Below are 11,640 nucleotides of genomic sequence, written 5' to 3'. Positions count from 1 at the left end.
CTGTTACATGTTCTCTATCAGTTTCAAATTATTATAAGATGTTTTGGTTAGGTATTTGTGAGAATTTCTCCCCTCCAAAGTTCAAACGGTCAATTTTCGTCACCAAAACGGTTGATCCTTTGTCCATCTGCGATTTGTTGGATGCAGATTGTTTGATATAAAAAACAAGTTTAAGGGTTCAGCTTCATAATTTTTGTGAAGTTGAGATGCTTCCCACAGGTTGCCGAACGACCGGGCTTTATGGTGTACTAGCTCCGGTTATGGTGTACTAGGCACTAGCAGATGATCTCGGCCGTCAGACTCTTGATCGGATGGTGAACGGCAGTCGTTACCGCGAGCGGTCTCAGCGAGGTGCAGTGCAGGGCGTCCGCCCGATCTCTGGTCCTGAATCTGGTCGCGGTCGGACACTCGTGCGTGTCTGGGTCTGGACGTCTGGTGCAGGTCCAGGGCCAGGTGGTCGTGTCGCCGCCTCCGCTCCCGCCCCTCGCCGCTCCGCGTGTCACTCGCCGCTTCTCTTCCATTCCACCCCGCCCCCATTCTCCCTCCTCGCGCGTCGCGATGAAAGAGGCGCAGGCTTGAGCGAGAGGACCGCGCTGGACACCACCGCATGCTAGGGAGGCAGGGAGGGGAGCCGAGCCGAGGACGATGGCGCTGGGCGTGTTGTTCCACGGCGCACAGCTAGCGCTGGATCTGGCGGTGGCCGGGATGTCGCTGGCGGTGGCGCTCGGGTTCTTCGCCCTCATCACTACCTTGCTCTGCTCCGCGGCGTTCCTCCACCACTCCAAGCCCGCCGCGTAGTCATAGCCTCCACAGCGACCAACGCGTCTCAACCTCTGGGTACGTTCCTAATCGTACGCGCGTGCTTCCCGATTTGATTGGGTTCATTTCGTGGCCACTAGACTGGGTTTCGGAACAAATTCACCTGCGCTGTGTATGGCTTATTCTGTGTGGAACTGAAACATGGCGCTCGGTGCTATGTTTCTGAACTGTAGATGGTAACATGAGACCATTCAGGAATGTTAGCCGTATCTCCTTAGCATTTGAGTGTGTATTGTGCTGCATTGCATTGCATTAGAATCTCCATCTTTTTCTGTAAAATAAAAAAACAGACGTACTAACTACTAACTGGGATATTGAAGCAATCTCATCTGTGATCCCAAAATTTAAATTTAGGCTCTAGCAGTTGCCTGTTAAGCGAACAATTTCAAGTATAGGCGATGAATTTTATCCTCCATGTTGCCTAGGTTGTCTTTTACTTTTCCTTATGAATGGTTCCTCAGTAGATATTTCAGAGTGAAAAATTCCTTCCATTTGTGCCTATGGTGCTTCACAGGTCCTGTCCACCTGTTGAGGACTGTGGCCTCTACATTCCAGTTTGGGCCATTCAGATACTACTCAATATGATCCTGTCTGAATGACTTTGATGTATGAAGATTCCTTTTCAGTTGAATTGTGTATGTTCAAGGTTTCCATAGAAAGATTTATACTGCTATAGGCACACATTATCATCAGAGGGATATGAACCTGCATCTACCATGACAACTTTTTTCTTGGATACGCAGGATAGAAAATATTTACAAGACACAAACTCACCGCACATTGTTCAAGGAATACACGTGACTGAAACTAAAACACTAAACTGGAACAACTATCTATCATGACACTTGTCTAGGCAGATTTGTTGTACCCATAAGACTATCCACAGCATCGGTTTTCTATCAAGCTGAAAAAAGGGAGAGAGCGTTCAAGTATTGAATCATCCCATTGTGGTCACCGATGTTTAATCATAAAAAGCATGAGTTGAGTAGTTTTCTTGCTTTGATGCTGAGCAAATAAACAACTATTTCACAGCCAGCGTTTGTTCCTACCACCAGGGATGGTTCTGATGATTTGGTCCAAGCATCAATGCAGAACACTGTTCTGATGATCGCTGATGGTTCTTGGCATCGGCATGAGCGGGCGTGCGGAGAAAATTTTGAGGACCAATAACATGGCTAGTCTTAGTGTCGATATTGGCTCCTCCTTTGATGCTAAAGTTTAGGCTCAGGAGTCTAGAAGCTGCCAAAATGTGTACCTATAGTCCTATAGTTGCAATTTCTTAACATTTCACAAATTAACCTACTAGGTTGGGAATTTTTGCATCGCCCATGTTGCACTGGTTGTCTTGTGATTGGTCCCCTAGTAGATAATTCAGGGTGAAAGGTCCTGATTGAAATTGACTGAAGATTGTGCCTATGGAGTTCCACAAGTCCTGCATCTGCCTACCTGTTGAGGACTTTGATATCTCTATATTCTAGTGTGGGCCATTCAGACACTATTCAGACAATCCTTTCTAGGTATCTTTGCTGTATGTAATTTCTTTTTTGCTTGAATTGTATATATAATATGTTCAAGGCTTTCGTAGAAAGCTGTATATTGCGAGGCAAACATCATGAGCAGAGTGATAATGAACTAACATTTATCATGACGGTTGACATTGTAGATTTGTTGTATGCTCATATAGCGTCTACAACTCTACATTGACTTTCATCTGTCATGCTAGATATACTTTTTGGTTCATCTTGTATCTACTAGTTCAATCAAGGCTTTCTTGCTCGATTTCAGGGATCGTAATACTGTTGCTGGTATAATTCCTCCACATCAATTGCAGAGGAGGTGCTTTAATCAACTGCTTTATAGCACTTACAGATGCAAAGAGTAGTCGATTGCACACATCAGGTGATAGCTATAGGCTCTTGTACCACGTGTATGTTTCTTTATGCTGGTTTGTAAACGAGATGTTTGTACTTTGTACTATAGTTTTTGTAATCAGTCTCTCTTTCAAGATTTACGTCTCATATAAATAGTATGTGCATTGTTTAATTCGCATGTTTAACGGCCAGAAATGAACCCCTGGTGTCAATTGGTTTACCCTGGATGCTTAATCGGCAAAATAAATTTCTCTCTTTCATAGAGTTTAGTAGCTCTTTCTGTTAGTAAAATTGCCACTTTGCAGCCATATAAAAACATTTCAAACCCTACACATACTGGGAAGAAGTAAAAAAGCAATTAAATAGAGAACAACCTTCGAAATATATCTGGAGAGAGTGCCCTCTGTTAATATCTATATAAATACATGCACTTTTTTATATGATACTATGAGGATGGTGATAAGAGTATCTAAGGGGTACATATTTGCCCTAAGATCCCAAAAGATTTGCATTCCCCATGCTGATTTTAGCTAGATTGTAAATGGTTGGGAGACATCCTACAAGGGTTTTACAACAGTTACCTAAAGAAGCTTGTTCGTGAAGAACAGGAACTACGTCTCTTGTTGTGGCTCCTTCTGGTGGTCTTCTCTTCCTTCTTCATCTTGCCTGCCTTTTTGTCACAGTTGTTAGGGAGCTTGGTTTGTTCGTCTTGCTCATCGCTATCTTGTTCTTCTATGGAATTGTCTCTTTTCTCATGAATTTTCTTTTCCTTGCCATTAAGCACCTTCACTTGAGCTGGTCCTGTGGAAGCATCAGAAGCTAATGAATCATAGTCTCCATCATCATAATCCATGTTGTCGTTTTTGCTTCTACCATTGCTACAGCCACTGCCAACATTACTCCATTTGCTGCCATTGGCTTTGAGATCATCACTGTTCACTGGGGAGCCCAGGTACATCGTCCACCCAGATTCATTACTGTTGCACTCTTCAGCATTGTCCCCAGTAAGCTGAGAGGAGTCCATAACAAGAGAGTGCAGGGACACAGAAAGAGAGGCCAAGGACAACACAAGGAAAGGAAGATGAAATTATGAGAGAACTGACTGATGGAACACACGCTAATACTTCTTCAGAGCACCTCAACAACCCAACTTCAAAGAAGGCTTTCTTGTTCTCACTCCTTGACCTGCAGCCTGAGAAGAGCATCGAAGCCCTCTCTCTCTCTGGTCTCTCTCTTCACAGGGCAGACAATGCAGGGTAGGGGCAGAATTCCATGAGGCTAAGAACTATGCAAGGTGGTTGCTTGTGACTGTGTGGAAGCTTGTCATGGGGCTGAAGAAACGATGGCAGTGCCTTTAAATTGGAAAGGCAGCCTATCCTTCCAACTGTTCCTCATAACTTTCTCAACTATTTCTGTACCTTCTGTTGCTACCAAAGGCAGCGGGGAGAACATTTGCTTGCAATGCAGTGTTCCAGGTATTTCCACCTGTAGTCCATGTGGCCTTGGACTCTCGCCTCATGGTGGGGTCCTGTCAGAGGTATACGTGCATGGGTTGGGCCATGATTTGGTAGGATTGGAAGGTTAGAATGAGGCTGGCATAGCTCAAAAGGTTTGTTGTCGCTGCTGTGTCTGCCTGTCATGCAAATGCGTAACTTGTTTATGACACATGTCTTGCGTTACAGGACCAGGAGAACATGTCTTTTGTTTGCTTTAGCATCCGCGTGCAGACAATTACCAATTAGGCTCAGCCATTAGATTCACGTGCCGTATTTTGTTTTCCAGTTCTATCGTAATAATCAGTGGTTGCATTCTGTTTGTTAACTCCTGAGACTGCAGTTTGATGGTTACTGACATCCCAGAGACGCTGAAAGTTTGTTGTGCCACATAGCTAGCAGCAGGAGTATGCTGGAATCTGACAGGCTACTAAACGCACCGGTTATATTTTATTCCGCTGACACGGTTGTTTTCCTGTGTGGATCAGCGGATGCCAAACTTGAGTATGTGGCATCCTTTCCTCCAAGTTGGAGGGACGAACAAGGCTACGACTACCGCTGCCTGCCTGAATTGATCCTGAAGCTTTCAGGAAGTCAGAGGCTGTCAGGGACAAGTGCTTGCGGTACTGGTAAGAAAAATGCTGAGCCCAGCCCAGCTTGATGCATCTTTTGATGGCCATAGAGCACTGAACCCCTGAAGGCCTGAACCTGCTCACGTGCGTCTTTTTACTCCGGCCGTTCATTTTTTCCCCTGACGAATGTCAGTTGTCACAGGCCATTGCCAATTTGATTAAATACTCTGGTCCAGTTTGGATTATGTTCGTAGTGGCCCATGTGTTATTGATCTGAGATTGTTAGATTCAAACCCATTTATACCTTGAGATCGTTACCTTCAAAGCGTGGCAAAAGTGTAGGCGGTCTGCACGATCTTGGAAAACTGGGCACTGATGCACCCTCCATCTCTATTTCCAATTGCAAGACCACAAACTCTATTTAAAGTTGCAATATATATTGGTTTTTTGATATATTATTTTTATTATGATATAAATAGTTTATAATTTGGAATCGAGGGTCGAGGGAGACGATAAATAAATAAACAAAAAAAAATAACAAAAGACAATTACATGAGCATTGCAAACTACCGCAGATAGAGGTGGAAAAAGACAACTAAGACCGAGGCCCAACAGCATCCACATCCGCGATGCGATCGAGGAGGATTCGAGGGCCTTCCCCCCCAATCGTATTATCGGCCCTGCGCGAGTACCTGTCGGTTCCAATCATATTATCGGCCCTGCGCCATTGCCTGTCGAGCTGCTAGAGGCCAGGCGTCCACGGCTGCGCATCGTTGAACAAGTCCTCCAATACGCTTTCCCAAAGTCATGAAGGCGAAAGGACAGCCAAGAGAGCACATCATCAGCCACTTGAGCAACAACTATAGGACCAGCCTAGAGCCTATACCCATCGCAGCCAATACTAGGTACTAACTAGCACGTCGGTGATGGAGATATTGTATTGGAGTGCAAGGAAGATCCTCGTACCTGACGATGTTGATGGCCTGAGCGGCTGAGCACCTTGTGTATACGAAAGTTTTGGTGCCATCTACCTCCTCTTCATTTTTCCCCTTATGAAATTTTCATCACCTGTATGGTTGGTGGAGAAATCTAAGAGGTCTCTGTAATAGGCAATCTAGAAAAAAAAATCGACGGGCTTCTGATCTATTTTTTGTGGAGCTTATGGTTAGAAAAAAACAACAGGATCTTTAGGAATCAGCAGAAGAATCCAGATCAGGTCGCTTCTTTAGTGAAAGAGCTAGTTGGTGCTCTATTGGGTTAGTTTGGGCCTGGTGGTCTCGGAGTTGTATTTAGCAGTAGGTGGTTGAGTTTTGCCCTTCTTCTTTCTTCCCTCCCCCCTTTTTTGTCTTCGTGAGTGTCTTGTAAGTGTTTCTCCTCTCTAATATATTGGACCGGCAAATCTTTTGCCCCTCCCTTTTCAAAAAAACAAAATTTTCATCACGCCTGCTCAAGTAAAAATGCATTGTTAACCAGGCAACCTTAAGGGCCCCCATTGTCGCGGACCCGGTGATTTCGACCTCAGAGCCGTGCGATGTTTCTGTTCTCTGCTGATTGAGGCCACCATGCATGTGGACCTCTGCGCTCATGGTCGTGGTCGTGGCTGCCGGCTGCCCGTGCGTTGCTCCTTGTATTCCTCAGGTGCGAATCGACTCCTCCGTCTCGGTCTGCATTATATTGTCGGCTGAATCGGTTGCTCGCGTATGCGTTCTCGCACCCGGTGTTGTCGGCGTCAGGGTCAGGGTCCTCGTGAAATAATCTAGGCCGATCTTGGGTGCTTGGCAGATAGCGTCGTGTGAGCGTGACTCCAACTCCGTCGTTTTGTTTCGCGTAGATATATCCTGGTAACGGGTCGTAGTCCTCCGTTTCTGCCGGATCTAGGATTTTAACTTAGTGTACGCCGTCCAAAAATATTCATATACAATTCTGTAGATCTGTTTTAGCAATTCAGTAATAGCCGTGAAATTGTTAATGTGATTTGGTATATACACTTGTTCGGTTATTCTAATTCCATGTGAATTAAAGTGTATTGAAATGGATTGAGATGTATTTTGACTTGCTATAGATTTAAACCGACTCAATACCATCCAATTCACATGGATTAACGGTGAAACAATTAAGCCCTAAGTAATATGTTAAGACTTAAATGCATGGATTAAGTTGAAACCATCCACTATGTAGAATATAAATAGTTCAAAAGCCATACCGATAATTGAAATATAGGCATAAAAGGGTATCAAAGATTACAATAATATTTTTTAACTATTTTATTTGACGTTTTTTTTGAAGGGGCATGAATGTCTTGATTATATATCTTTATGGTATCGAGTCAGTTTAAATTCATACAAGTCAAAATCTATCTCAATCCATCCCATTACACTTCAATCTGCATGGATTAACGGTGAAACGAATAAGCCCTAAGTACGATGTTAAGACTTAAATGCATGGATTAAGTTGAAACCATCCACTATGTAGAATATAAATAGTTCAAAAGCCATACCGATAATTGAAATATAGGCATAAAAGGGTATCAAAGACTTACAATAATATTTTTTAACTATTTTTTTGACGTTTTTAAGGGGTGAAAGGGAAATGTGCCCTTGGGCCATTTCTAAGTATTTTGGTGATTGAGTGCCAACACAAGTGCTAAAATGTGAATCTATACCCATGGATGGACAAAGTGCAAATCAAGAGTAAAGGTATGTTTCTAAGCCTTAGTACATTGTTTTAAAGACTAATGTATTGCATCTAAGTGCTTGAAACAGGAGAAATCGAGTCAGAGAAAAGTTGGCTGTGTACAGCCAAAAGGCTGTTCGGTCTGGAGCACCGGACTGTCCGGTGGTGCACCGGACAGTGTCCGGTGCGCCAGACTGACTCGGGCGAACTGGCTGCTCTCGGGAATTTACCGGCGACGTACGGCTATAATTCACCGGACTGTCCGGTGTGCACCGGACTGTCCGGTGAGCCAACGGTCGGCCGGGTCAACGGTCGGCCGCGCGATCTGCGCGGGACACGTGGCCGAGCCAACGGCTAGAAGGGGGCACCGGACTGTCCGGTGTGCACCGGACATGTCCGGTGCGCCAACGGCTCTCTGGCGGCCAACGGTCGGCTGCGCCGTTTAAGGAAAGAAATCGGGCACCGGAGAGTGTCCGGTGTGCACCGGACTGTCCGGTGCATCAGTCGACAGAAGGCAAGATCAGCCTTCCAGATTTGCTCTCAACGGCTCCTAGCTGCCTTGGGGCTATAAAAGGGACCCCTAGGCGCATGGAGGAGGATAACAAGCATTCCTACAACATTCCTAAGCACCAAGACATCAATTCCGCGCATTTGGTTCATTGTGATAACATCTAGAGCTCTTCTTGAGTTGTGAACTCATTGAGTTGTGTTGCGAGCTCTTGTTGCGACTTGTGTGCGTGCTGTTGCTCTGATTTTGAGTCTTGTGTGCGTTGCTAGTTCCTCCCTTACTCCGTATTTCTTTGTGAATCTCAAGTGTAAGGGCGAGAGGCTCCAAGTTGTGGAGATTCCTCGCAAATGGGATATTGAAAGGCAAAGCAAAACACTGTGGTATTCAAGTTGGTCTTTGGACCGCTTGAGAGGGGTTGATTGCAACCCTCGTCCGTTGGGACGCCACAACGTGGAGTAGGCAAGCGTTGGTCTTGGCCGAACCACGGGATAAACCACTGTGTCATCTCTGTGTTTGATCTCTTGTGGTATTGTGTTTTGTTGAGACTCCTCTCTAGCTACTTGGCGATTATTGTGCTAACACTTAACAAGTTTTTGTGGCTATAAGTTTAAGTTTCACAGGATCACCTATTCACCCCCCCTCTAGGTGCTCTCAATTGGTATCGGAGCCGTTCTCTTCACAAAGGGACTAACCGCCCGAAGAGATGGATCCTAAAGGGAAGGGAATCGTGATCAACGACAAGGAGAAGGAGTCCTTCGTCAACGAGCCAAGGGATGACAAGTCCAACGACTCGGGCTCGGGCCACAGACGCAAAGATGGGAAGAAGAAGAAGACAAGACGCATCAAGGAGATCGTCTACTACGACAGCGATGAGTCTACTTCCTCCCAAAAGGACGACGACCACAACGAATACGAGAGAAAGAAACGGTCAATTCGAACTTTTCTTTTGATTACTCTCGTATTCCTCAAAGTACTAATGCTCATTTATTATCTATTCCACTTGGTAAACCTCCTCATTTTGATGGAGAGGACTACGGATTTTGGAGTCACAAAATGCGTAGTCACTTGTTCTCTCTCCATCCTAGCATATGGGAGATTGTAGAAAGTGGAATGCACTTCGATAGTACGGATAGTCCCATGTTTATTAATGAACAGATTCATAAAAATGCACAAGCTACTACTGTGTTGCTAGCCTCTTTGTGCAGGGACGAGTACCATAAGGTGAGCGGTTTGGACAATGCCAAGCAGATCTGGGACACCCTCAAGATCTCTCATGAGGGGAATGATGTCACCTTGCTCACCAAGATGGAGTTGGTGGAGGGCGAGCTTGGACGGTTCGCAATGATAAGGGGCGAGGAGCCAACTCAAACATACAACCGGCTCAAGACCCTTATCAACAAAATAAGGAGCTACGGAAGCACGCGATGGACGGATCACGACGTCGTCCGCCTAATGCTAAGGTCCTTTACCGTTCTTGATCCTCATTTGGTGAACAATATTCGTGAAAATCCTAGGTACACCAAGATGTCGCCCGAAGAAGTTCTGGGGAAGTTCGTAAGCGGGCGAATGATGATCAAGGAGGCAAGATATGTGGACGACGCGTTGAACGGTCCTATTCATGAGCCTCAACCCATTGCTCTCAAGGCAACAAGGAGCAAGGAGGCGCTACCGAGCAAGGTGGCGCAAGTTGAGGCGGCCGGGCTAAATAATGAGGAGATGGCCCTCATCATTAAGCGCTTCAAGACGGCGCTTAAAGGTCGCAAGGGACAACCAAGCAAGACCAAGACAAAGGAGAAGCGCTCGTGCTTCAAATGTGGTAAGATTGGTCATTTCATTGCTAACTGTCCCGATAATGAAAGTGACCAGGAAAAGGGGAACAAAAGGGAGAAGAATAAGCATTACAAGAAGGCCAAGGGCGAGGCACATATCGGAAAGGAGTGGGATTCGGATCGCTCCTCCTCCGACTCCGACAATGAAGGACTCGCCGCCACCGCCTTCAACAAGTCATCCCTCTTCCCCAACGAGCGTCACACTTGCCTCATGGCAAGGGAGAAGAAAGTAAGCACTCATGATACTAGTACTTATGCTTTTTCAAGTGAGGATGAGTCTAGTGATGATGATGAGATAGATTACTCATGCTTGTTCAAGGGATTAGATAGATCTAAAATTAATAAGATTAATGAGTTGATTGATGCTTTGAATGACAAGAACAGATTACTAGAAAAACAAGAGGATCTTTTATATGAGGAGCATGATAAATTTGTTAGTGCACAAAATTCTCTTGCTCTAGAAATTAAAAGGAATGAAATGCTCTCTAGTGAATTATCTACTTGTCATGAATCCATCTCTAAATTAAAAAGTGTTAATGATGATTTGAATGCTAAGTTAGAAATAGCTAGTAAATCAACATCTTGTGTAGAAATTATTGAAACTTGCAATAGGTGTAAAGATTTTGACATTGATGCTTGTAGTGAACACCTAGTTTCAATCTCCAAACTTAATGATGAATTGAATAGTCTTAATGCTCAACTTAAGACTAGCAAGAGTAATTTTGATAAGCTAAAATTTGCAAGGGATGCCTACACAATTGGTAGACACCCCTCAATTAAGGATGGACTTGGCTACAAGAAGGAAGCCAAGAACTTGACAAGCCATAAGGCTCCCATCTCCGCCAAGGAGAAAGGGAAGGCCCCTATGGCTAGTAGTGTGCAAAAGAACCATGCCTTTATGTACCATGATAGGAGACAATCTAGAAATGCTTATAGGAGATGTAACGCATATGATGCTTTTGATTCTCATGACATGTTTGCTTCTAGTTCTTCTTACGTGCATGATAGAAATGTTGGTAGGAGAAATGTTGTTCATAATATGCCTAGGAGAAATGTTGTTAATGTTCCTAGGAAAGTAATGAATGAACTCTCTACAATTTATCATGCTTTAAATGCTTCCTTTGCTATTTGTAGAAAGGATAGGAAAATAGTTGCTAGGAAGTTAGGGGCAAAATGCAAGGGAGACAAAACTTGCATTTGGGTCCCTAAGGATATTTGCACTAACCTTGTAGGACCCAACATGAGTTGGGTACCTAAGACCCAAGCCTAAATTTGCCTTGCAGGTTTATGCATCCGGGGGTTCAAGCTGGATTATCGACAGCGGATGCACAAACCATATGACGGGGGAGAAGAAGATGTTCACCTCCTACGTCAAGAATAAGGATTCCCAAGATTCAATTATATTCGGTGATGGGAATCAAGGCAAGGTAAAAGGGTTAGGTAAAATTGCAATTTCTAATGAGCACTCTATCTCCAATGTGTTTTTAGTTGAGTCTCTTGGTTACAATTTGCTATCTGTTAGTCAACTATGCAATATGGGATATAATTGTCTTTTTACAAATGTAGATGTGTCTGTCTTTAGAAGAAGTGATGGTTCACTAGCCTTTAAGGGTATATTAGACGGCAAGCTTTACTTAGTTGATTTTGCAAAAGAAGAGGCCAGTCTAGATGCATGCTTAATTGCTAAGACTAGCATGGGCTGGCTGTGGCATCGCCGCTTAGCACATGTGGGGATGAAGAACCTTCACAAGCTTCTAAAGGGAGAACACGTGATAGGTTTGACTAACGTACAATTCGAAAAAGATAGACCTTGTGCAGCTTGTCAGGCAGGTAAACAGGTGGGAGGAGCGCATCACAGCAAGAATGTGATGACCA

At 44.5% G+C, this 11,640-nt stretch overlaps 1 protein-coding gene and 1 long non-coding RNA gene across 2 annotated transcripts; one reads left to right on the top strand and one right to left on the bottom strand.

Annotated features, from left to right (window-relative positions):
* The first annotated feature begins 430 nt into the window (after window positions 1–430).
* LOC100277473 (uncharacterized) lies at window positions 431–2,881 on the top strand. The gene is made up of 2 exons (NR_157099.1): window positions 431–837; window positions 2,605–2,881. It is a non-coding gene; the product is annotated as an uncharacterized lncRNA (long non-coding RNA).
* A 172-nt stretch (window positions 2,882–3,053) lies between these two features.
* LOC100278455 (uncharacterized) lies at window positions 3,054–4,055 on the bottom strand. Its single transcript, NM_001151729.2, has one exon. It carries the CDS (start codon window positions 3,712–3,714, stop codon window positions 3,268–3,270), a length of 447 nt encoding a protein of 148 aa, NP_001145201.2. The 5' UTR covers window positions 3,715–4,055; the 3' UTR covers window positions 3,054–3,267.
* Window positions 4,056–11,640: the final 7,585 nt, after the last annotated feature.

The sequence above is a fragment of the Zea mays genome, chromosome 7 (genome assembly GCF_902167145.1).
Source record: "Zea mays cultivar B73 chromosome 7, Zm-B73-REFERENCE-NAM-5.0, whole genome shotgun sequence".
Lineage (NCBI taxonomy): Eukaryota > Viridiplantae > Streptophyta > Magnoliopsida > Poales > Poaceae > Zea > Zea mays.
The sequence above is the reverse complement of the archived record's forward strand: the minus strand, read 5'-3'. Positions and strand labels throughout refer to the sequence as shown.

Coding starts and splice junctions, on each gene's coding strand:
- LOC100278455 (NM_001151729.2), bottom strand. CDS start 3,714: ATGGACTCCTCTCAGCTTACTGGGGACAATGCTGAAGAGTGCAACAGT.